At 41.7% G+C, this 27,149-nt stretch overlaps 1 protein-coding gene across 2 annotated transcripts in view; it reads right to left on the bottom strand.

Moving 5' to 3' along the window:
* Window positions 1-372: 372 nt before the first annotated feature.
* The window catches only part of psmd13 (proteasome 26S subunit, non-ATPase 13), a 28,844-nt gene continuing 2,067 nt past the window's right edge, over window positions 373-27,149 (bottom strand). The window contains exons 4-13 of one of the 2 annotated variants that reach the window (XM_043705711.1): window positions 16,081-16,136; window positions 9,517-9,560; window positions 9,350-9,436; window positions 7,616-7,787; window positions 3,342-3,421; window positions 3,117-3,242; window positions 2,650-2,712; window positions 2,304-2,384; window positions 1,899-2,015; window positions 373-1,633 (exon numbers count right to left, since the gene is read on the bottom strand). In XM_043705711.1, the coding sequence (XP_043561646.1) occupies window positions 1,538-1,633; window positions 1,899-2,015; window positions 2,304-2,384; window positions 2,650-2,712; window positions 3,117-3,242; window positions 3,342-3,421; window positions 7,616-7,787; window positions 9,350-9,436; window positions 9,517-9,560; window positions 16,081-16,136 (922 nt within the window). In that variant the 3' untranslated portion in view covers window positions 373-1,537. The remainder of the gene's footprint in view (window positions 1,634-1,898; window positions 2,016-2,303; window positions 2,385-2,649; window positions 2,713-3,116; window positions 3,243-3,341; window positions 3,422-7,615; window positions 7,788-9,349; window positions 9,437-9,516; window positions 9,561-16,080; window positions 16,137-27,149) is intronic. The other variant, XM_043705712.1, reaches the window with a different exon arrangement.

Raw genomic sequence — 27,149 nt, 5'->3', positions numbered from 1 at the left:
ACATCAATTTGGAAAATGTAATCTTGGCTTTCACAAGCAGATTAAGTCCAGACCTTGTCATTGGTTAACCAATGATCTTCAGAATTTTTACTAAGTGTGTTCAACTGGAACCAGTGGAAAGGTTCGACAATGACTTAGGGTAAAAATAAAGCATAATACTGAACCTTCATTATAAACATCAATTCGAAAAAATTACCACCAATTTCAGAGTAGCAGGAACAGACAGACAGACAATCTTCAGAACAAATATCAAGAGTCAAAGCAAAAATGGTGCAAGCAAATCAAGTTACTCTTCTGTCCAAAAAACAGCAGCTTAAATCAAGAACTTCCCACAGTATTGAATGGTTTCTTCCAAGTAGGAACACAACTGAACATTTTTAAATACATTTTTATTTCATCTTAAATATTCTTGTAAAATGGATCATATCATCTCATGATTTTAGGAATAACTTCATTAGTCCTATCTAAAAAAAAAGCTTTAAAAAATGGGACAGGCAGGAGTACAGCCACTGTACGGAGATTGTAGGAAAATTTACCATTTGAGGCTCCTTTACTTGATTGGGCAGCAGACCAGTCCCAGATCACAGAACAATACGGATGGTTATAAAAGCAAAATACTGCAGATGTTGGGAATCTGCAATAAAGAAAATGCTGGAGAAACTCAGTAGGTCTGGCAGCTTCTCTCGATAGAGAAACACAGGTAACTGAGTCATATATGACTTACCCTCAACATTTTGGCCTCAACATTAACACTTTCTCCACAGATGCTGCCAGACCTGCTGAGTGTCTTCACATTTTATTTATTTTAGTAGTGAATTTTTTCACCCATTCATTATCAAAATGCATTGACAGGCAGGGTCAGTATTTACTGTCCATCTCAAACTGCTTTGAGGTTTTGGTGGGTTTTCTTGAACCACTAACGAGTTTGACACAGTTGAATTTCTTGCTGAAAACTCTTAACCTCCTCGGACTGACTGTATGCTGAAGAGTTTAAATGGGCTACATTAAAACGAGTTGACATGGAACTGGAGTCATATTTTGGACTCAGATAGCTGGCTTCCTTTCCTAAAGGACATTAATGATACAGATAGAATTTCAGGACAATCTGACAGCTTCACAGTCACTTTTACTAAGACCAAGTTTTTCAAACTGAATTCAAGCTTCTCTGTTGGGGATTTTTAGACCAGGTTTCTGGGTTACTGGCTCAGTAATAACTGTTACACTGCATTACTTGTGGGTACACAGACAACTACAATAAAAAACTCCTGAAGCAAGGATTCACAGAAACAGCTAAATGAGCAAAGGGGTGAAGTTCAGGTCTACATTGCTTTAAAACATGAAACTTTGTTCCTTTGGTAAATATACCACTCCTGAGAAAATAAAGCTGGTTCTGTTTGAGGTTTGAAAGAATAGAAATTGGTGAAGCTGCTTCTCCTGTCCCAAAAGTTATTAAAATACAGTTCATTTCTGAAAATGACCTACTGAAAACTGACTAATTTTAAAAAGAGCAGTCAAGTGATCCCAGACAGAGCAATGGTTAGGTTAGGATATCCTGTGCCTGATGTTCCACAAGTAATGCCACATTCTTCACATCCTCACACCAGTAATCCAATCTGTCTTTCATCCCTTTAATCTGCAACACAGAGAGGCAGTAGTTATTACTCTGCTTGTATCAATGGCTAATTATGGCACTCGAAGCAAATATAATAAACAATTCAGGGTACTTTTGGCAAGCAATGCAGGTCAGAAGATCAGCAATGTTAAATTTTACACCTCACAAAAACTTTAAACCAGTTACTTGTTTCAAGAAATCAAATGACTGGAAAAATGTCGTCACTGATCACGAGTTACTTTCCAATAGCCAGAGATTCTTCATCTTGAGGCTATTCTTGTTTTACCTGCTGTAGATCCAACACTCGAGGTTGAACCCAAGTCATGTGAACACGTTCATCCACTTCATCAATGCTGCCTTTCACCAAACCGACAGACAGTGCCTTCATCACTAAAAGCTCCACCTGTTAGATCAACAAAACTAACAGTTCAGACAATCCTTCCAAGCACAACATTCTGGTCACAGTCAGGTGCAATCACATGAAAACAGCTCAGGTGCAGGCAAGTGGAGGGAGTAAGATGGGAGAAGTTCTCATGAGTCTTAACAAGCTTGCAATCATGGAAAGAAACATCATTTAGTCCACAGGTCCAGCATCTGCAAAGAGAATGCCCTCTATTTTGGTGGTTATTGTTTCCTGTTACTGTATATTGCAATTGCTGGGGCAAATTAAAGTCACAAGAAAGGCACTCACCTCACTGATTGGGACTTTCGCAATCTGAGAAATTTCCTTAAATGTTAGCTGCCGATGGTTGGCTGGACGGGTGAAAGTCATCTAAAAGGAAGAAAAAAAACCCTATGACATTTTAAAGGATCTGACCCCATTAATGAACAGCCAACATATATTCCAAAAGGGACCACTGATATCACAAGTGAGATTTCACCACAGGTTCATGCAGTGTGGGGTAAATGCTGTATGGATGGATTTTAGGATAACTGTTGAGAAGGAACCATATAGGGGATTATTACAGGGACAGGGGGAGAGGGGGTAGGTGGAGAAGCAAAACTGCACAAGTCAGGAGACAGGAAATTCAACAAACCTCCATCAGACAAAGGAGTTGGATTTTTTGCATTAGTCGCAGTTCATTGGCTCTCAGGTCAGGCTGCAATTACAAGATAAATGAAATTCAGCATTTCCAAAACTGCTGCGCCCTAACTAATGTCCCCAGAGCCACTATGCACTCTCTGTATCCCCCTTTCCCAATCTGACCTTCTCCACACTCCTCCCCACCATCCCAAACTCCAACATGCACTACTAACTCAACCTCTCCTCCCATCTTGTCCCACTCACTGATTTTTTTGATTCCACCCTAAATCTCATTCCACTCTCTTCTTCCCCTCCCCACCTTTTCCTGTTCTTGCCCCCCATGAACTCATTCAACCTCCACTTTTATATCCCTCTATCGCTACCCTCCTTCCATCCACAACCAGCCCCATGTCTTTACTACACCATTTCCACCCCCTTTGTCTCTTCCAGATTCTCCATTCCTCCTCACAAACTATTTACCTGCTGTCCCCAAGATGCTTTGAGAGCTTGAAATTTCTCCACATTGCCACTGTTGAATGCATGCAAAGTGTCGATCAGCCACTGCTTATCTGTGGTTCGCAGTGACTCCAGCACGGGATGCATTAACTGAAAAGGGACAGAACATAATGCAAAACCTCAGCATTAGGTAGAATTTCACTAAGTGTATAAGAAAACAAACACTCTCATTAGCACAGCGATACTCACGAGTTCTCCAAAGTTGTAAACATCTTCGCCTAAAAGCCCAGCCAATCCGAGAGTGAAAGCTCGCTCTTGATGCTCTGCAACTGAATCAGAGAATGACAAAAATCAAACTTTAACCAGTCAACATGGAAAAATCAATAAGATGGAGGTGCAGTCTCTGTGATGAAACATTCAGTGCTCCAATGAAAATCTACACCAGAAGATTTACAAGAAACAAGAACAGTTTAAAATAGCAGAGGAACAGCTTGAACTAAATTTCAAAATTATTTCTCAAACTGGGGGAGAAATTCTTGCGGCTAAAGTATGAAAAATGGAATTTAATTTAAATGGCTAAAGTTTCCTTTGAGATAAGAATGAGGGCATGGAATTAAAATTCAAAAATAAAACTCTGACAACCAATCAGGGGATGAAAGGACAAATTTGAAAGAAACCCTTCTTGGTGTTCCTTACACTGATATCTCCAGACAGATTACTTTAGATTACTTAGTGTGGAAACTGGCCCTTTGGCCCAACAAGTCCACACCAACCGTCCGAAGAGCAACCCACCCAGACCCATTCTCTTATATTTATCCCTGCCCCTAACACTACGGGCAATTTAGCACGGCCAATTCACCTAACGTGCACATTTTTGGATTGTGGGAGGAAACCGGAGCACCCAGAGGAAACACACGCAGACAAGGGGAGAATGTGCAAACTCCACACAGACAGTTGCCTGAGACAGGAATTGAAACCGGTTCTCTGGCGCTGTGAGGCAGCAGTACTAACCACTGTGCCACCGTGCAGTTGAATTTTGCTTTAAAATCAGACACGGAAACTAATTTTCTTATGTTTTAAACAGTAAGACAGAGAAGCTGGGTTTGCTCTATTTAAAGTAGGGAGGTTTGAGAGATTTAAATACCATTATTCAAAGGTTTTGAGAGAAGATCTTGATTCTGTATTCCATGGACATCTGGCTTGGAGACAGGATTGCTATGACTGAGCCCTGGCTAATTTCCTAGAGTTAGTTACCATACTTCATGGGCTATTATCTGGGGAAAGGATGAAGTGACAGATTGCAAGATACAAAGAAAAAGGAGAAAGTGAGCAGGAATTGGACAAATGTAACCATTAGGACAACAGTGGTGTGGCTGAACCTGTTGCATAAACAATTGGGCAAGAACATAGAAAGTACAGCATAAGGACAACTCTTTGGCCCACTATGTCTATGCTAACCATCATACTATTCTAAACTAATCCCAGCTACCTGTACATGACCTGTATCCCTATATTCCCTGCTTGTTCTGGTGGCTGTTGAACACCTCAATTGGCTAAGGCACCTACCATCCTCAAAAAAAATTTGCCTCACACATCTCTAGTAATTTTTCCCCTCACACCTTAAAACTATGCCTCCTAGTGTTTGACATTTCCGCTCTGGGAAAAACAGATGACTATCCATCCTATGAAAGCCTAGATTTTATATACTTCTCAAAGGTGACTTCTCTGCCTTTCGTGTTCTAGTAAAAATAATCCAAGTTTGCACAGTATAATACTCTCCAAGGCAACATCCTGGTAAACCTCTTTTGCAACCTCTCCAAAGTCTCCACCTCCTGCTAATAACATGATGACCAAAGCAGCACACAGTACTGCGAATGTTTTATACAGCTGCAACATTAATTGTCAGCACCCTGACCATTAATCAATCAAGATGGTGGTGGGGTAGGACTCCTCAGCCAGAGCTTGTCCACTCCATCTGTTCATTCTTCTTACTTCCCATCCTGGAGCCTTGAGTGAAGTCATTGAGGACTTGCGGCCTCAAAAGACAGGAGCCAGCGTCAAATGGGTTGGAAGTACTGTTATTCCAAGGTTTTTTCCTCTAGTTTATTCCTATGACTTCATACTTTTGTAACTAAGATGGGGGCAAAAGTCTGTAATTCTGAATAATTTTTTTCTAAGAATTTGTAGTTAAGAATCTGTACCTAGGTATATTGGTAACTCAGTTCGCGATGTAAGTGGCAAGTTGTAAACTTTTCACGTACTCATGTGAGTACGTGAAAACAAAGCTAATTCTAATTAATGAAGGCAAGCATGCCATATGCATTCTTTAAGAGCTTACACACTTCTGTTGTCACCCAAAGATCCCTCAGTATATCAATGTCCCTAAGGATCGTACCATTTACAGTATACTTTCCTCCTGCATTGAACTCCCAAGATGCACTACCCCACTTGCTTGGATCAAATTCTGCCATTTCTTTGTCCAACTTATCTATATCCTAATGTTTCCGTTGACAACTATCATTATCCGTAAATCCCATTTTCATGTTGCCCTCCAAATTTGCTAATCACACCATGAACATTTTCATCTAAATCATGCATATGAACACAGGTCCCACCACTGATTCCTGCAGAACACCACTGGTCATAGACTTCCAGTCAGAAAAACACATCCACAATTACTCTTTGATTTCTATGACCAAGCCAATTTTCTATCCAACATACAAAAGCACTGTGGATCCCATGTGACTTAATCTTAGTGACCAGCCCACCAGAGTGACATTGTAACTTGCTGTAGTAAAGTCCATGTAGAGAACCAATGCGCTACTCAATCACCTTTGTCAAAAAACTCAAATTTGTGAAACCAGACTTCCCCTGCACAAAGCCATACTGACTACCCCTGATAAGTCCATTTGTTTGCAAATGTGAGTAAATGCTGTCCCTAAGAATCTTCTCTAATACTTTCCCCACTAATGCAAGACTGAGCAGCCTATAATTATCCTTCTTAAACAAAGGAAGGACATTGGCTATTCTCCAGAATTCTGGGACTTCGTCTGTGGCTAAAAAGGATACAAAGATCTCTGTCAAGGCCCCAACAATCTCCTCTTCCTTCCCACAGTATTCTGGGATATATCCTAACAGGCCCTGGGGGGGTTATCTACCTTAAAATATTTTTCAACAACTCTTCATTCTTAATAGCAAAGTTTTAAAATATCAACATATCCCCTCCCTGATTTCATCATCCAAATCCTTCTCCTTGGCAAATTCTGATGTGATGTACTCATTAAGGACCTCACTTACTTTCTCTGGTTCCACACATGAATGCACTTCTTTGTCCTTGAGTAGACCTATCCTTTCCCTAGCTACCATTCTGCTCCCTATATGTTTAATCTGCTTTGGGATTGTCCTTAATCCTACTTGCCAAGGACATTTCATGGCTCCTTTTAGTCCTAATTCCTTGTCGAGTTCTTTCCTGCACCCTTTATATTCCTCAAAGTCCTTGTCTGATTGGTTTCCTAAACCTTAAATATGCTGCACTTTTGTTTTTGAAAAAAACTTGCAATATGTCCCATCATCCAGGGCTCCTGAATCTTGTCATTCTTACTTCAACTTCTCAAGAACATGCTAGCCCTGATTATTTGATCAACTGGTCTTTAAAAGACTCCGTCAGATGAGGATTTAGCCTCAAAACAGCTGTCCCAATCCTGCCTCACAACTGTTGTAATTACCCTTCTCCCAGTTTAGCATTTTCACCCAAAGATTAGTCATACCTTTATCCACAACTATCTTAAAACTTACGGAATTATGATCACTGTTCCCAAAATGTTTGCCCATTGAGACTTAGATCACCTGGCTAGGCACATTCCCAACACAAGGCCTAGTACAGTGCCTTCCCTAGTTGGACCTAAAAATGTTGTCGCAGCTAAGCCTGGAGCTCTAAAGAGGTCCCAGCCATTACTGGGGAAGTTAAAATCACCCATTTTGACAACCATGTAGTTTCTCCATCTTTCCTTGACCCACCATCTCCTACTGGCTATTGAGAGGCCAACAATCAAACCCCATTTATAGTTCTCGCAGCTTTTTTATTCCTGAATTCAAACCCATATTGCCTTGCTGCATGAGCCCCCAAATACACACACACACACACACTCTCTCATATTCTTTACTATCATGTCTGAAACATCTAAATCTTGGAAAACTGAGCTGCCAGTCCTGCCCTTCTCTCAACCAAGTTTCTGTAATGGCAACATCATAGTTTCATGTACTAACCCAGGTTCCAAATTCATCTGACTTACCTGTTATATACCTTGCACTGAAATAAATATACTTCAGAGTGCCAGTCACACTGTTCATTAACTTGACCCTGCCTGTTCATCCTATTTAGAGTCATTTGATTGAACCTCAAATGTTCCCTCAATCACTCTACATACTGACTGACTAATCTGGTTTCGACCCCCTGCCACATGAGAAATACTGGAAATGGTAAGAACAATAAAAATTATTTTCAATCTAATGCTGGCAATTACCTGGTAAATCTTTGATATCAATGCAACCCAAGAACCGTAGGGCATCCTTGTAGTAGGAAGCGTGGTTTCCAACTATCTGGTAGTACTTGCTAGACAGATCATAAAATCGTCCATGAACTGATGTAACCCCAGGAAGGTTAGTCAGCATCTCATCCACCTCCTCAATTGTTTTCTGGAAGAATATTAACTGAGTTCAAGTTAATCTTCTTAACATGCTTACATCATTCCTGGACATACAACTATAAAGGGATAGGAATAAGTATATAAAATAAAAATTAGAGAGGCTAAATTTAACTTTAAACAACAGGGGACTGTGACCCCAGGATTTGGATGTTATGCAACCAATAACTAATACCAGAGATATCTCCTATTTGATATTTCTCAATTCCTGAAAGTACATGTCTTATCAATTTTGGCAACATTGCTATTGACAGAACATGTGACATCGCCCCTGTTCACATTAAATCTTCTGATCTGTTTTCTTGTTTCATTGCTCATCTGTAACCTAACTCTATATGTGCTTATCTCAATCCTTTGCAATTTCATGTATACAACACTGCCTCCCTTTCTTCATAATCAAATTTGGATGCATAATCTTGGATTCCAAAATAGCTAATGAATATGAATAGCTGAGGCCAAAATACAAATCTGCACAGGATCTAAGTCATATTTTGTACAGTGTATCTACCCTTCATCTGTACTGCATTCTGATCAGTTTCCTATCCAGCACAATATTTTGCCTTCAATTTAAACTCAATCTCGAGGGACCTTATGAAATAATACTTAAAATTCCACACAAATACTAAATGGGGAGATTCCCATTCACCATTTTTGTTGACAAACATTCAATCAAGTGAGTCAATCAAAATGTACTCTTTATGAGCCAAGAAAAGGCCGGATTTTGCTGGAGCAACTCAACAGGTTTGGCAACAGTGGAAAGACAAAGTTAACACTGCCTGTCTGATATGACTTCTTGAGACAAGCTTTGAAGAGTCATATTGGATCTAAAACATTAACGGACTCTCCACTGGTTGGAGTCAAACCCAGTAGAAAGGAGGATAGATGCATATATTGATGACTTAACATCTCAGCCTGGGACATCGCTGCAGGAGTACTATTCTTTTGGGGGGTGGGGCACACTCAGCGGTGGGGTCAATCAGCTTCAGCTGATCCAACGTAAAGGTCACAGATCGGGATGTTTGTTGATAATTGCAAGAACATTCATTACCACTTACATACTCTTTTAGCACCGAAAGAGTCATGTCGATAAGCAATTATTTTTGTAACTATAATTACTGTCTTGTCACTCACACGTATTCTTTGTATTTTTCCAGTTTCAAATGCTTTTTCTCTTCGATTTCTAGTTATCCACAGCTATTGTTTTTGGCAAGTACAGTTTCTACTCAATTAGAATAAGCTTTACTTGTAGCACAAGATTTTCAGAACCTTCTGTCATCTTACTCATCAATGAATTTTCCCAGTTCAGTTTGGACAGTCTCTTTGCAGTGAAATCAGCTTCACCAAAATCCAGGACCTTGAAGGTTTCTCATGCTCTAAGCATAGAGTGATGAATGCACAATTATGCTCACTAAAAGTATACCACTCCACAGCTCCAGCTGTGTATACACTAAATTGAAGATCTAACTTGAGAAATACAGTGGTGTAACCTTGCTGCATTCTGAAGTGTTTTCCTGTACATAGACATGAAATCAAGGACTGTGAATCATACTTTACCTTTGTCACTGGCAGATCTCCAACATTTAATTTCAAAGCACCAATAGCTGTTTTGCAGAGAATCACTGCCTCATCACTGGATTTGACCTAAACCAAAGTAAGCAAAAAAAAAAGAATAAACAAAGTAAATTGAACAAAATCAATACAATACATCACAAAGCTCTCACCTTTTCTTTTGTCTTTTCCAAAAATGTTAGAGCCACATTAGGATCTGCAATTAAGCACAATTAATATGAATCACCAAGGACAAAGATCAGTGATCTAGTTATAGATTACATTTCCCATTGGCTGGTCTCAAAATTCTACTGTCTTGAACAGGTGATGGCAAAGACATTCTCCTCTACTAGTCTGAGGGAGACAGTTAATTTATAATAAGTGGGTTAGTTCCTTGACTAAAACATTAAGATCTCACTCCTCACATCTCATAATATTTGGGTTAGTGCTTCTAGCTAGCAATTGCTGTTGACCCTGATCACAAATATAGTTCTGTCCCAGTCTGAGTCCTGGTTGCTGACAGCTATGTATAAAACTCTAAGCCCTGCTTCTATTAATTTGCAGAAACTAATTTAGCACATATGCAACAGCTCCAGAAAAGTCAAACAGAATGAAACCAAAGAATCGAGCAGAAACAAAGCTAAGGAGTCATCGGTGAGGATCCCAAACTTCACTTGGTTTGATGGTTTTAATCTATCAGTTTAATGTCATCGATTTGGAGCACAGTATTGTGTTCAAACATTCATAACAAATGTTGTGATAACTGCACATGTCCACAATTGGCCAATTTCACCACACGAAATTCTTAAATATGTAGTAGTAGTCGAGCAGATATTTCCTCCAAATGAATGCTGGAAGCATTTAATCATCTTTGGCCTCCACTACAAATTCTGTACCCTAACTATGAACATATGCTCTCACCTTGGCAACTGTCTGAGATTAAACCAGTTTGGGATCTTAAAGTCGTATTGAACCCCAAAATGAGTCTTGATCACGTAATTATGCCATCATTTAGACCATTTATTATTCTGTAACATCACCCAACTCTAACCCTGCTGCAGCTCAGCTGTGGGTGAATCCCTCACTCTCACCTTACCTCTAGACTAACTGCACACCTAGCTCCCGCATTCTACCCTCTTAACATAGTCACCCAAAATGCTGCTGCCCAAATCCTGTCTTGCGCCAAGTCCTATTTCATTCCTCTGCTCACAGAGATGTTCTCATTTTCATCCTTTTCTTCAAATTCCTCCATGACCTCTCCCTTCTCTATTTCTGTAACCACCTTCTCCAATCCTCCCAAGGTCTTTGCATTCCTCTAATTCTAGTTTGAGTATTCCTCATCAAGGGATGAGCATCCCTCATCCTCAGAGGCTCATTCCTGATGAAGGGCTTCTGCCAGAAATGTCGATTTTTCCTGCTTTTTCTGCCTGACCTGATGTGCTTTTCTAGCACCACTCTAATCTTGACTCTATCCCTCATTTTAACTGAGTAGGAGCAGACACAGGACTGCTGAATAAGTGAGGCTTTATATTTGGGTGGCTGCTTTACCTGAAACACTACTCAGGTAGCGTCTCCCACCGGTTCTCCTCTTCTAACCAAAATAAAAAAAATTGTGCATCAATCGGTAAGTTGATTGGTTTCTTTTTTTACGTTTTTCAGTAGTATCGCTGGGAATTTAGAATAGTGGGAATGGGGGTTAGGGCAGTTGAATATTCCTCCTACAGAATGTGGGAGATAAGGGTCATCAGTAGTGTCCCTGCTGACTGCATCTGTGGGAAATGCACCCAACTCCTGTTCCTCAAAAACTGGAAACTAGGAAACTGGAGCAGGAGCCGGATGAACTTCGGATCATTTAGGAGGCGGAGGGGGTTATTGAGAGGAGTTACAGGGAGGTCATCACACCTCAGGTAAAAGAAGTTAGCTGAGTTACCGTCAGGGGACGGAAAGGGAACCGGCAGGCAGTGCAAGGATCCCCTGTTGCCGTTACCCTCAACAAGTACACAGTTTGGACACTGTTGGCAGGGGGACGACTTACCAGGGGTAAGGAATGGGGCACAGGTCTCTGGCACAGATTTGTCCCTGTTGCTCAGAAGGGAGGGGGGCAAGAGGAGCAGTGCATTAGTCATTGAGGACTCCATAGGTAGAGGGACAGATAGGAGGTTCTGTGGGAATGAGAGAGACTCACATTTGGTGTGTTGCCTCCTAGGTGCTAGGGTTTGTGATGTCTCTGATCGTGTTTTTGGGTTCCTTGTGGAGGAGGGGGAGCACCCCAAGTTGTGGTCCACATAGGCACCAACGACATAGGAAGGAAGAGAAATGGGAATATAAAGCAGAAATTCAGGGAGCTAGGATGGAAGCTTAGAGCTAGAACAAAGTTGTTATCTCTCTTTCATTCCTTGTGCCATGTGCTAGCGAAACAAGAAATAGGGAGAGGGGAGTTGAACACGTGGCTACAGGGATGGTGCAGGATGGAGGGTTTTGGATTCCTGTACAACTGGGGCTCTTTCTGGGATAGGTGGGACCTCTACAAACAGGATGGTCTTCACCTGAACCAGAGGGGTACCAATATCCCAGGGGCAAATTTGGTAATGCTCTTCGGGTGGGTTCAAACTAATTCAGATGGGATGGGAACCGAAATTGTAGTTTGAGCATACGGGAGGATAAGAGTAGTGAAGTCAGAACTAAGATTTCAAGATCGCAAGAAGGCACCGGCAGGCAAGAAGTTGGTTTGAAGTGTGTCTACTTCAACGCCAGGAGCATTCGGAATAAAGTGGGTCAACTTGCAGCGTGGGTTGGTACCTGGAATTTTGATGTTGTGGCCATTTCAGAGACATGGGTAGAGCAGGGAGTGGAAAGATTATTGCAAATCCTGGGATTTAGATATTTCAGTAAGAACAGAGAAAATGGTAAAAGACGGGGTGGTGAGCCAAGTGCTAGTCAAGGACAGTATTGCGGTTGCAGAAAGGAAGTTTGAGGACTCCTCTAATGAGATTAGATACAGGAAAGGAGAGGTTTTCTACAGGCCTCCAAACAGTTCCAGAGATGTAGAGGGTAGGATAGCAAAGATGATCCTCGAGATGAGCGAGAGTGACAGGTTGGTTGCTATTGGGACTTCAACTTTCCAAATATTGACTGGGAATACTATAGTTCAAGTACTTTAGATGGGTCAGTTTTTGTCCAACGTGTGCTGGAGGGTTTCCTGACAGTATGTAGACAGGCCAACAAGAGGCGAGGCCACATTATACTTGGTACTAGGTAATGAACCCGGCCAGGTAGATTTAGAGGTAGGTGAGCACTTTGGTGATAGTGACCACAATTTGTTTATGTTTACATTAGTGATGGAAAGGGATACGTATGTACCATAGGGCAAGAGTTATTGGTGGGATAGGGGGGGGGGGGGGGGGAGGTTTAGTAAGGAAGATGAAGCTCTTGTCAAGAGGAAGAAGGTGGATTATGTTAGGATGAGATGTGATGGCTCCATTAGGGGGCTTGAGAGTTAAAAGTTAGCCAGGAAAGACCCAAAAAGAGAGCTTAGAGGAGCCAGGAGGGGACATGAAGTCATTGGTGGATAGGATCACGGAAAACTCCAAGGCTTTCTTAAGCTATATCAGGAATAAAAGAATGACTAAAGAAAGATTAGTGCCTATCAAGTATAGTAGTGGGAAGCTGTGCGTCAAGTCAGAGGAGATAGGGGGAGCATTAAATGAATACTTTTCATCAATATTCACACGAGAAAAAGATGTGGTCGAGGAGAATACCGAGATACAGGCTACTAGACTAGATGGATTGAGGTACATAAGGAGGTGTTAAGCAAGTCTGGAAAGTGTAGAAATGGTAAGTCTGCTGGACTGGATGGGATTTATTCTAGGATTCACTGGGAAGCCAGGGAGGAGACTGAAGAGCCTTTGGCCTTTATCTTTATGTCGTCATTGTCTACAGGAATAGTGCCAGAAGATTGGAGGATATTAAATGCTGTTCCCTTGTTCAAGAATGGGAGAAGAGACAACCCTGGAAATTATAGACCAGTGAGCCTTACTTCGGTTGTGTGTAAAGTATTGGAAAGGGTTATAAGAGATAGGATTTATAATCATCTGGAGATGAATAATTTGATTAGGGATAGTCAACATAATTTTGTGAAGGGTAGGTTGTGCCTCACAAACCTTATTGAGTTCTATGGGAAGGTGTCCAAACAGGTGGTGAAGGTAAAACAGTTGATGTGGTGTATATGGATTCCAGTAAGGCATTTGATAACGTTCCCCATGGTAGGCTATTGCACAAAATACGAAGGCATGGGATTAAGGATGATTTAGCAGTTTGGATCAGAAATTGGATGACTGAAAGATGACAGAGGGTGATGGCTGATGGGAATTATTCACCCCAGAGTTCAGTTACTAGTGGGGTACCACAAGGATCTGTTTTGGGTCCACTGTTGTTTGTCATTTATATAAATGACCTGGATGAGGGCATAGAAGGATGGGTTAGTAAATTTGCGGATGACACTAAGGTCGGTAGAGCTGTGGATAGTGATGAAGGATGTTGTAGGTTACAGGGAGACATAGATAAGCTGCAGTGCTGGTAAATAGAGTTTAATGTGGAAAAGTCTGAGGTGATTCGTTTCGGAAGGGGCAACAGGAATGCAGAGTACTGCGCTAATGGTAAGATTCTTGGTAGTGTAGATGTGCGGAGAGATCTTGGCGAGTTTTGAGAAGATTTGTAGCTCAGGTTGAGGTTCCGGATGTAGGTTTGCTCGCTGTGATGGAAGGTTCATTTCGAGACGTTTCATCACCCTACTAGGTAACATCTTCAGTGGGCCTCCAGGCAAAGCACTGTTGATGATTCCTGCTTTCTATTTGTGAGTTTAGGTTTCTTTGGGGTGGTGATGTCATTTCCGGTTATGTCATTTCCTGTTCTTTTTCTTAGCGGGTGGTAGGTGGGGCCTAACTTGATGAGTTTGTTGATAGAGTCCCGATTGGAATGCCATGCTCCTAGGAATTCTCGTGCATGTCTGTTTGGCTTGTCCTAGGATGGATGTGTTGACCCAGTCGAAGTTGTGTCCTTCCTAACAGATAAGGAAGGACACCACTTCGACTGGGACAACATATCCATCCTAGGACAAGTCAAACAGAGACACGCACGAGAATTCCTCGAAGCATGGCGTTCCAACCGGGACTCTATCAACAAACACATCGAGTTAGACCCCATCTATCACCACTTCAGAAAATGAACAGGAAATGATATCATCACCCCAAAGAAACCCAAACATACAAATAGAAAGCAGGAATTGCCCAGAGGCCCACTGAACGTTACCTAGTAGGGTGACGAAACATCTGAAAATGAACCTTTCAGCTCAGCGAACAAACCTACATCCAGATCTCGGCGCCCAGGTACATAGATCCTTGAAAGTTGCCACCGAGGTTGATAGGATTATTAAGGCGGCATACGGGGTGTTAGCTTTTATTGGTAGAGGGATTCAGTTTCAGAACCATGAGATCGTACTGCAGCTATACAAACTCTGGTGCAGCCACATTTGGAGTAGTGTGTGCAATTCTGGTCAATGCATTTTAGAAAGGATGTGGAAGCTTTGGAAAGGGTCCAGAGGAGATTTATTAGGATGTTGCCTGGTCTGAAGGGAAGGTCTTATGAGAAAAGGCTGAGGAACTTGAGGCTGTTTTCATTAGAGAGAAGAAGGTTGAGAGGTGACTTAATTGAGACATTAAAGATAATCAGAGGGTTAGGTAGGCTGGATAGTGAGAGTCTTTTTCCTCAGATGGCGATGACTAGCATGAGAGGACACAGCTTTAAATTGAAGGGTGATAGATATTGGACAGATATCAGAGGTGGTTTCTTTACTCACGAGCAGCAGGGACATGGAACATCCTGCCTGCAACAATAGTCAATTTGCCAACATTAAGGGCATTGAAATGGTCATTGGATAGGTGCATGGATGGCAATTGAATAGAGTACGTTAGATGGGCTTCAGATTGTTGCGCCTACCTGTGGAACCATCGAGGGCCGAAGGGCCTGTACTGTGCTATAATGTTCTAATTGCTCGACCATTTACAGTACCGCCTTCAGTTGGGTGTTCCCAAGCTCTCCCTCGTTCTCATTGCTTTAGATGCTCCTTGAAATATACCACTGTAGCAAAACATTTGGTCATTTCCTCTATATCTTATATTGTTCTGTCAAATTTGCTTTGCAATGCTCATGTGAAGCATTTTGGGACGTTCTATTACATTAAAGGTAAATTCAAGTTATTATTGTAAAATTTGGACATAGAAGTTGCTAGTCAGGTAACCACCCCTGGACCATTCCATCTCAGAAAGGAAATATTGACCTTGAAGGGGATGCAGCACAATGATGCTAGGGCTAATGGGGATTAAGTTATAAAAATAGATTGGATTAATTATTTTTTTCTTCATGTTAGCAGGTTGAGGGATGATCTAATGGAGTTGATGATTAGGGAAATTGATAGGGCATCAACTATTTCTTCTAAAAAGTGTCCAGAATAAGGGGACATAATCTTCAAGTTACAGTCAGACATCACAGGGCGAGGTCACAAAAAGAATGGTGGAAATATGGAACTCTTTCCCCAAAAAAGTTATTCAGGCTGAGGATCAATGGAGCCAAGAGAAAGATGGAATTGGTGCTCAGATCAGCCATAATTAACTGAGTGATAGAACAGGTTCAGAAAGCTGAATGGCCTTCCCATGAGCCTATGCTGGGGAGAACAGACTCACCTGTCATTTGCCGCACAACATGTAGAACAATCTCCACAAGAGACAGAGGGTTAATCCTGTAACAATATGTTGTAAAAGGGTTTAATCTAAAGAGCTTTGCTTTAAAATAGCAACAGAATTTAAATAAAACGTGCTTCTTTTCCAATACAACTCCACTTCCCTGCCACTGCCAGTCCCCAAAATCAAAAAGTTACCCTTAAAACAATAGACATTCCAGCTGGAAACCTCAAAATATTTAAGTTATTGTTTGCAATTTCCTGATAAAAAAATTCTTGAGCGTTCTAAGCACATTATCAATCTCATTATCGAGCCAATTGGGTGGCTTCTAATTCAGATATCTGGAAGGGTACAGTATCTCAAATGTTTGTCCAACAGTTAACACTAGTTTTTCACACTGTTAAAATGCAGTAAAACCGTGAGCGTTGCTTGCCACTAACAGGATGCTGCCATCAAACCAAAATGACGTTCTGCCTATTACACAGATGAGTAATGGGGTATATGAATTTCTGGACTAATGTAATCCCAGATATGCAGGCTGCACACCTCAAAGTATCTCAAATGTTTGTCCAACAGTTAACACTAGTTTTTCACACTGTTAAAATGCAGTAAAACCGTGAGCGTTGCTTGCCACTAACAGGATGCTGCCATCAAACCAAAACGACGTTCTGCCTATTACACAGATGAGTAATGGGGTATATGAATTTCTGGACTAATGTAATCCCAGGTATGCAGGCTGCACACCTCAAAAACCAGTCATTTGTGTCAAATAGACTTTTGCTTCAGCTGTTTTTGACAAGATATTGACGCTACCTGACTCTTACAAATCTCAAGATCATTTGACATTAAATGGAATTCTGCAACTCAACATTTGTTGGGTAATTTGGAGGATGCAACGAAGTATGCTCAGAGTCAATTTACAATTTAGTCAAGTTTGCAATGTGGCATACTTACGTTTGTTGAAAGCTACATATATTAACACATAGGAGAGTCTCTTTGAAGAGAGAAAGAACAAACGCAATGTATTATTCAACCTGCAGAGATATTTGTATCATCGAGAGTCACAGGTGAGGTGCCAGAAGACTGGAGGTTGGCTAACGTGGTACCATTATTTAATAAAGGTGGTAAGGACAAGCCAGGGAACTATAGACCAGTGAGCCTGACATCAGTGGTGGACAAGTTAGAGAGAATCCTGAAGGACAGGATTTACACATATTTGGAAAGGCAAGAACTGATTAGGGATAGTTAACATGGTTTTGTGCATGGGAAATCATGACTCTCAAACTTGATTAAGTTTTTTGAAAAAGTAACAAAGAGGATTGATGAGGACAGAGCAGTAAACATGATGTATACAGACTTCAGTAAGGCTTTCAACAAGGTTCCCCATGGCAGACTGGTTAACAAGGTTAGATCTCATGGAATACAGGGAGAACTAGCCACTTGGATACAGAACTGGCTCAAAGGTAGAAGACAGAGAGTAGTGGTGGAGGGTTGTTTTTCAGACTGGAGGCCTGTGACCAGTGGAGTGCCACAGGGATCGGTGCTGGGTTCTCTACTTTTCGTCATTTATATAAATGATATGGATGTGAACATAAGAGGTACAGTAAGTTTGCAGATGAGACATAAATTTGAGGTGTAGTGGACAGAGAAGAAGGTTAGTTCAGATTACAACAGGATCTTGATCAGATGGGCCAATGGGCTGAGAAGTGGCAGATGAAGTTTAATTCAGATAAATGAGAGGTGCTGCATTTTGGGAAAAGCAGGTTTTAGCAGGACATATACACTTAATGGTAAGTTCCTAGGGAGTGTTGCTGAACAAAGTTCATAGCTCCTTGAAAGTAGAGTCGCAGGTAGATAGGATTGTGAAGGCAGTGTTCAGTATGCTTTCCTCTACTGGTCAGAGATATTGAGTATCAGAGTTGCGGCTGTATGGGACGTTGGTTCAGTCACTTTTGGAATATTGCGTGCAATTCTGGTGTCTTTCTTATTGGAAGGATGTTGTGAAACTTGAAATGGGTCCTGAAAAATTTTACAAGGACGTTGCCAGGGTTGGAGGATTTGAGCTATAAGGAGATGCCGAGTGGGCTGGGGCTGTTTTCCCTGAAGCAAAGGCTTAGATTAGATTAGATTAGATTACTTAGTGTGGAAACAGGCCCTTCAGCCCAACAAGTCCACACTAACTCTCTGAAGAGCAACCCACCCAGACCCATTCCCCTACATCTACCACAATGGGCAATTTAGCGTGGCCAATTCACCTAACCTGCACATTTTTGGATTGTGGGAGGAAACCGGAGCACCCAGAGGAAACCCACGCAGACACGGGGAGAATGTGCAAACTCCACACAGACAGTTGCCTGAGGCGGGAATTGAACCCGGGTCTCTGGCGCTGTGAGGCAGCAGTGCTAACCACTGTGCCACCATGCCACCCACCACGGCTGAGGGGTGACCTCAGAAGTTTATAAAATCATGAGGGGCATGGATAGGATAAATAGACAGAGTCTCCTCCCTGGGTTGGGGGAGTTCAGAACTGAAGGGGAAAGATATAAAAGGGACCTAAGGGGCAATGTTTTCAAGCAGTGGGTGGTGCATGTATGGAATGAGCTGCGAAAGGAAGAGGTGGAGGCTTGTACAATTGCAACATTTAAAAGGCATCTGGATGGTATATGAATAGGAAGAATTTAGAGAGATATGAGCCAAGTGCTGGCAAATGGGACTAGATTAGGTTGGGATATCTGGTAGGCATGGATGAGTTGGGCCGAAGGGTCTGTTTCTGTGCTGTACACCTCTGTGACTCTGTAACTAAAACAAGTGACAGACATTTACTGGTTGATTTCTCATGGCCTTAACAGAGTTAACCTACCTAAAAATTTAAACAAAGCCTGACAGCCAAATGTCATGCATCATTAATTGGTACTTTCACTATGGCAATCTCTACATCAGAGTCCACAAATGTTGCCAGATCTGCTGACATTTTCGAGCACCATTTTGATTTCTTACCTTTGACATGTGCAGTATTTCACTTTGAGCATATTAAAAAGCGCTCAGAAGAGATAGAGAAAGAAAAAGAGGGAGTGGGTGCCACTACTGATGACTCAAGTAAACGTACAGCTAGAAAGCACTAAATCCATTTTAGAGTTGAAAGCAAGAATGACACACTATTGGAAATATTCTACGGCCATCCAAACATTGGGATCAATGGACAGCTCTCAAACAGCCTCAGTCCCTGCAACTGTCTAACAGTAATGAGATTTTACAAACCGTGAGGAGGCATATGAGGAATGTATGGAGGCTGAATGACCTTGCAAAAACACCATGGCAGCCATTCAAATGAGGGAAGGATACAACAATATAGTAGTAGAGGGCAACAGTATAATGCGAGATCGATACTGTTCTCTACAGCCATGAACATGATGCTTATAGGCTGTTTAGAATGCCTGATGCCAGGACTATGGATGTCTCGTCAGGGCTAGAGAGGAATATCAAGTGGGCTGGGAGGGCGGAAGTTGCCATTCGTGTTAGCCCTATTAGCATCATTCAGACTGAAAAAATTCTACTGAAAGGTTTTGTTCATTTAGGAGCTGCACTGAAATGCTGAACCTCTAAGAAGATAATGTCAGGAGCATCAATTGCATGACTGCAAAAATAGGTGTGGGAGGAAAAGGTTTCAATTCACGGGGCACTGGCACGAGTACTGGGGTAGAGGTAAACTTTCGGTTCAACAGACTTCACTCAAACCATGCTGAGACTGGTTTCATGGTACACTAAATAACTAGGGCTGTAAAGAGAGCTTTAAGCATAATTACAGTAGGTACATGTGGTGGTGATGGTGAGGAGGGTGGGAGAAGAGCGACGCGCAGGCTTGCAAAGCCAAGGACATGGGCAGCATTGCTGGGCAATGAGTTTGACAATGATACCCAGAGTGGGAAAGGAAGGGACAGAGTATACAAGCACAAATAAACAAACAGCAGCCAGTAGGGACACAGTAGGAACAAAAGGTAAAAAAGGGCAAACTTAATGGCTTTCCTTGAATGCACGTAATCTTCAAAACAAAATTAATTAACGGCTTAGAGGTTAATGGGTAAAGACTATAACTGTTACTGGAGAAACAATACTAAAGGGTCTAAAGGCTGCTAAGTCTTGATGGGTTGCATCCTAGAATTTTGAAGGTTTTGCAAAAAGTAGTTACGAAGTCAGATTTTCATCCTGTCTTCAACTTTGTTGCCCTTACCAGAAGCAACATTCAATGAACACCCAATTTTTTGTTACAGCTTTCCCCAATCTTTGGTTCCCTTTCATAAACTAAATCCACACTTGTTTAACTGAAACGCTTTCATTTGTTCATGAGCTCTGCCCATACTTGGCTCATTGATGCTTAACAAAAAAAGCAGTTCATGGTAAAGCAATTTCAATGATGGTTTACTACTGCCTTTCACTTCCATTAGAGTTAGCTCTCTTCCGATTTAGAAGTTTACTTTAAATAGTTCTTTGTTCTTCATTTTTACAACAACTGATCGTGCCGCCTCCAATTCCTTTTCTCCTTAAAAGATTTGAATGTGTTGTTGCCTCCCAAATCAATGCGTCAGTCTTACATTTCGATATTTGTATTTGCTGAACTACAGTGCCATGACACTAACAGCTCAGTCACAAATGACATTTTATTTGATTCTGACAAACGCAATAACTTTCCTTGCTGAAATGATTTGAAGCCTTTACTATAGTTGACCACAGAATCCTCCAAACACACAGTGTTCAGCTGGGTAGGACTGCTCAAACTTCGATCAATTCTTACCTACCTAATCACAGTCACTGCATTACTTGCAATAACTTCTCTTCCTGCTCCTGTACTGTTACCTCTGGTAAGAATACATTGTGCCTCTTTCCTGTTTCTCACCATAAGTCACCCCTCAGCAACATTATCTGACAGCAGTGTAAATTTTCATCAGTATAATTTTGACACCCAGCTCTACTTTTCCCATCATCTCTCTTAACTGCTACATTATTACCAAATTAAATCAGACTTCCTATCTGGAATTCTGTACTGGATGAGCAAACATTTCCTCCAATAAATATGGAAACATTCAAAGCCAAAGCTTTCAGTCCCAAGTCTGATCTCCATTCCCTAGATACCAACTCCATTCCTGTCCCTGGCAACAACCATTACACCAGTCTGTTCGCAACATTGTCATATTTGATCCCAAGAGGAGCTACAAATTTTATATTACACAGGTCCTCTTAGTGATACTATGAACAACACCTGTCCTGGCCTGTCACAGCGGTTTCAACAGGAGATGAACTAAGTCATGCTTTCACTGCCGCCAGACCCAGGTTCCAGTGCAATTCCAGCTGGTCTCCCAGGAGAAAGTGAGGACTGCAGATGCTGGAGATCAGATCTGAAAATGTGTTGCTGGAAAAGCGCAGCAAGTCAGGCAGCATCCAAGGAGCAGGAGAATCGACAGTTTGGGCATGAGCCCTTCTTCAGGAATTCAGGGCTCATGCCCAAAACGTCGATTCTCCTGCTCCTTGGATACTGCCTGACCTGCTGCGCTTTTCCAGCAACACATTTTCAGCTGGTCTCCCAGTCTACACTCTGTAAACCTGATGTCATGTCTTAACTCATAGCAAGTCCAGCTTTCCATTGAACAGCCTGATCTTGCTGATCTATTATTGCAACTAAGCAAGGAACATATTTTTTCCCCACTCTTGCTATTGACTCTGCCTTCCCAACTCTAATCTCTTCCAGCCTCACTGCCCTCCAATCTTGATTTTGCCACCATTTGTGGCAATGCCTAGGAACCAAGACCTGGAATGCCACGTGACACCTTTCTGCCTTACCTCTTAATATTCCTCCTTTCAGGTGCACCTTAAAAACACACTCATTGACCAAGATTTTGGTCACCAGAGCTTTTGCTCCTTCTATGGCTCTTTTCCATACCTGGTTTTATAATGTTCCTGTAAAGTACTGTGGCATGTTTCATTACATTAAAAATGCAACATAAGTGCAATTTGTTGAAAAGGCAGGATATACTTGAAAGGTTGACTAAGCTTAAGAGAAAATGTTGCTTAGTCCAAATGCCTTGCGTAATGGCTAATAAAAGGAATTAGATGCAGAGATAGAGGAAGGGCTTCCCATGATATTCCAATCTTTCCTAGACTGGAAAGGGAGGTGCCTGCGGTCTGGAGTGTGACAATGCAGAATATTTAAACATTGCTATCAGTGTGCACCTACAGGTTGGTCTATTTAATATCAGGGGACACAAAGTTAGAATCAATAATCAGGGTAAACAAGAGAGGTTTGAGTTAATTAAGGAGAGCCAACGAATTTGTGAAAGGTAAATCTTCATTGATCAAGCTGAACTTTCTTAAGAACCAACAGGAGGTTGAATGGAATAAAATGAATACTGTCAATATGGATATCAAAACGTGTCAAAAATACCATGAAACCTACTTAATAGACCTGAGGATCAGTGAATAGGAGGGCTAGGGTCAACTCATTAGATGTATGTTCCTGAGGGCCTGACTAATACAATGGAAACATACTCCTGTAAAATGCCCAAGACAGCCAGTGGAATTTAAATTCAATCAAATAATTAATTAATTAAATTAAGGACAAGCTCGTTTTAAAAAAAACCAGAAAGGTGGTCATGAATCTTTTAGATTATTGTAAAAGCCCATCTGATTCAACATCCTTTTGGGAAGGACATCTGCCACCCTTATCCAATCAGACCTACATGACTCCTAAACCACTGATGCATCAGTCTTAAGTCAAGCAAGCCATTCTACAGTATCAAATTACTAGAGAAAAATGGAAAGGAATACAACTGGATAGACAACCTGGTAATGGAAATGACAAAGCTCACTCAACCCAGTCAATCATGCAATGTCCTCATTCATAACAGAAGACTTGTATTAAAATGTCCCACAGACTAATCAAGCAACAACTTGATATGGTAATACTCACCTGATCATAACCCAGATTCCTCCACACCATTCCTGGGTGTGCCAGCAGACTGACTCATTAGATATCAAGAGTGGGGCGCTGGAAAAACACAGGTCAGGCAGCATCAGAAGCAGGAGAATCAATGTTTTGGGCAGACACTCTTCTGTCCAAAATGTTGACTCTCCTGTTCCTCGGATACTGCTTGACCTGCTGTGCTTTTCCAGCACCCCATTCTCGATCCCAGCATCTGCAGTCCTCACTTTCTCCCAGACTCATTAGATGTGGCAAGATAATTGAATATAGTCAGATGGGAATTACCTGGGAATGTTGCAATATTGACCCAAGACCCCATAAGCTGTCACTGTAGCAAACAAAACATAGGCAAGAAAACCTCCTGATTACTGCCAACTGCCTTTCCTCAACTGATGAATCAATAACCCTCCACATCGATCATAACTTAGAATTAGTACTGATGGTAGGAAGGGCACAGGAAGTAATCTGGAACTACACTACCCATCACCAACAGTTGCTCAGTGGCACCACTAGTGATTGTACTGGTTAAGTGCTACAGGACATAGTTGCCAGACTGGTCCAGCAGATGATGAGGGGATCCAATATAGGGAAAATCTGGTTTGACTTTGTCATCAATCCATGTGTCTCAAATGCATGCAATCCACAGCAGCATTGGCACAAATGACCATTACACATCTATTATCGAGTCAGAGATGTACAGCATGGAAACGGACCCTTCGGTCCAACCCGTCCATGCCGACCAGATACCCCAACCCAATCTAGTCCCACCTGCCAGCACCCAGCCCATATCCCGCCAAACCCTTCCTATTCATATACCCATCCAAATTCCTCTTAAATGTTGCAATTGTACCAGCCTCCACCACTTCCTCTGGCAGCTCATTCCATACACGTACCACCCTCTGCGTGAAAAAGTTGCCCCTTAGGTCTCTTTTATATCTTTCCCCTCTCACCCTAAACCTATGCCCTCTAGTTCTGGACTCCCCGACCCCAGGGAAAAGACTGTCTATTTATCCTATCCATGCCCCTCATAATTTTGTAAACCTCTATAAGGTCACCCCTCAGCCTCCGACGTTCCATGGAAAACAACCCCAGCCTGTTCACTCTCCCTGTAGCTCAGGTCCTCCAACCCTGGCAACATCCTTGTAAATCTTTTCTGAACCCTTTCAAGTTTCACAACAACTTTCTGATAGGAAGGAGACCATAATTGCACGCAATATTCCAACAATGGCCTAACCAAAGTCCTGTACCGCTGTAACATGACCTCCCAACTCCTGCACTCAATATTCTGACCAATAAGGGAAAGCATACCAAACGCCTTCTTCACTGCGACTCCACTTTCAAGGAGCTATGAATTGTTAAGACAAAGTTTATCTTCATGCTGAGTAAGCCCTCCATCATGCTTGTGGCACCACCACTGTCCTAAGAAGGGACAGATTCAGAATTAGATTTCAGAATTGTTATCCAGAAATTACTATAGGTCATCAGTAGCAGAACTGCATCCAGACAATTGGAAACTCGTGACCCAGCATTTGTTCTACTCCTTTTGGTTGTGGATCATGTTCAGCATGGATTGAAGGGTCTGTTGTTGAGTTGTTTGACTGTACGTTGGGGGTTCAATTCTGGTGCAATGGGAAGTGCAGGAGCAGGTGCAACCATACCAAAGAGTACCGATCTGAAGTTACATTACAGGATTACATGCATGTTAAATAGCAGAAAGAATTGAGCTAGCAATCCCCACAACAATAGAAGAGATCAAGGCTCTGCATTCCCACTACATCACAGCTAAAGTGGTGAACAATTCAGCAAATAACAAGAAAAAACAGGATATATTTATGGAGTCAAGGATTGAGAAGCCCAGCACATTATAGTCATACAGCACAGAAACAGATCCTTCAATCCAACTTATCCATGCTGACCAGATATCCTAAATTAATCTAGTCCCATTTACCAGCATTTGATCTAGATCCCTCTGAACCCTTCCTATTCACATACCCATCCAGACACCTTTTAAATGTTTTAATTGTAGCAGCTTCCACCACTTCTTCTGGCAGCTCATTCCATACAGGCACCACCCTCTGAGTGAAAATGTTGCACTTTAGGTTTCTTTTAAATCTTTCTCTTTTCACCTTGAACTTATGTCCTCTAGTTATGGATTCCCTTACCCTGGGAAAGAGATCTATTCATCCTATCCATACCCCTTATGATTTTATAAACCTTTAAAGTCATGCCTCAGCCACTGATACTCCAGGGAAAATTGCCCCAGTCTCTTCCTATAGCTCAAACCCTCTAACCCTGGCAATATCTTGTAAATCCTTTCTGCACCCTTTCGAGTTTAACAACACCTTTCCAACAGCAAGGAGACCTAAACTGAATGCAGTATTCCAAAAGTGGCCTAACCAATACTCTAAACAGCTGCAATATTATCGCCCAACTTCTATACTCACTGGATTGACCAATGCCTTCTTCACTACCCCATCAACCTGTGACTCCACCTTCAAGGAACTATGAACCTGCACCCCAAAGTCACTGTTTGGCAACACTCCCAAGAACTCTACCATTAAATATATAATTCCTGTCCTGATTTGCCTTATCAAAATGCAACACCTCACATTTAGAACCAGGGGTTCTTGTGGGGTAGTGGTAGTGTCCCTACTGAGGAGGCCCAGGTTCAAGTCCCATTCATTCGAGGGGTGTTAAAAATAGCTCAGGAAGTTAGAAAATATCTAAGCAGCAATAACCCACTCACTGATACTTAGTACCGATTTCAACAATGCTGGCCAGTCAACTCACCTCATTATAATCTTGACCCCAAAAGTGAACAAATGAGCTGCATTCCAGAGGTGAAGTGAATAACTGCCCAAGACATCAAGGCATCATTTGACCTGGTGTGACATCAAGAAGCACTAGCAAAATTTTACAATTGAATCCAAGGAAAATTCTTCCTTAGTCACAATTATATTTATCACAGAGGAAGATGGTTGTGATTGTTGGGGAGTCAATTATCTCAATTACAGGACATCACTGTAGGAGTTCCTCAGTCTTTCGTCCAATCATCTTCAGTTACTTCATCAATGACCTTCACTTCATCATAACATCGGATGTAAGGATTTTTGGCTGATCATTGCAAAACAATTGGTGCCTCCATGGATATTTAAATATGTAGTCCTTGACCATATGAATGAAGCATGGATAACATTCAAACTTGGACTGACAAGTGCCAAGTACCAAATAATTATCAATGCCAAGAGAGAATCCAACCAATTCCTTGTGACACTCAATTATAATTATTACTGAATCACATTATGTCAACATCAACATGCTGGGAGTTTTCACTGACCAGAAACCGAACAACACCAATGAATATACTGTCTACAAATGGCTGGAAAGTCTGCAAGTAACAACTATTGACTTGCCAAAGGCTGTCCACCATAATACAAGGCACAAATCAGGAGTGCAACTCAACTTCCTACTTGCCCGATATCCAGTCAAAACCTCAAATATTCATTCCCTCCAGAACTGACACAGTAACAGCAGTGCATACCAGATATAAAATGTACTACAGAAACTCATCAAGTCTTCTTTTAAAAGATGTAATCGCTTACTAGAAGGACCAGGGACCAAAATTTGGCTTAAGGATAGAAAACAGCAAGTCAATTGTTTTTCCAGATTGGCAGAGAAGAGTGGTTACCCCTGGAATCAGTCATGGGACCACTTTTTTCCAATAAATATGAGACACTTAAATTGGAGTAAAATTTCACAATTTGCCAAATGATAACAAACTGAGTTTTGGTAAAGTGAGGATGAACATATTACCTACAACAGAACTTTGAGGAGAAAGTGAGGACTGCAGATGCTGGAGATCAGAGCTGAAAATGTGTTGCTGGAAAAGCGCAGCAGGCCAGGCAGCATCCAAGGAACAGGAGAATCGACGTTTCGGGCATAAGCCCTTCTTCAGGAATGAGGAAAGTGTGCCCAGCAGGCTAAGATAAAAGGTAGGAAGGAGGGACTTAGGGAGGGGCGTTGGAAATGCGATAGGTGGAAGGAGGTCAAGGTGAGGGTGATAGGCCGGAGTGGGGTGGGGGCGGAGAGGTCAGGAAGAAGA

Source organism: Chiloscyllium plagiosum, chromosome 16 (genome assembly GCF_004010195.1).
Source record: "Chiloscyllium plagiosum isolate BGI_BamShark_2017 chromosome 16, ASM401019v2, whole genome shotgun sequence".
Classification (NCBI taxonomy): domain Eukaryota; kingdom Metazoa; phylum Chordata; class Chondrichthyes; order Orectolobiformes; family Hemiscylliidae; genus Chiloscyllium; species Chiloscyllium plagiosum.
Note: the sequence above shows the minus strand (reverse complement) of the source record. Positions and strands in the feature narration are given on the sequence as shown.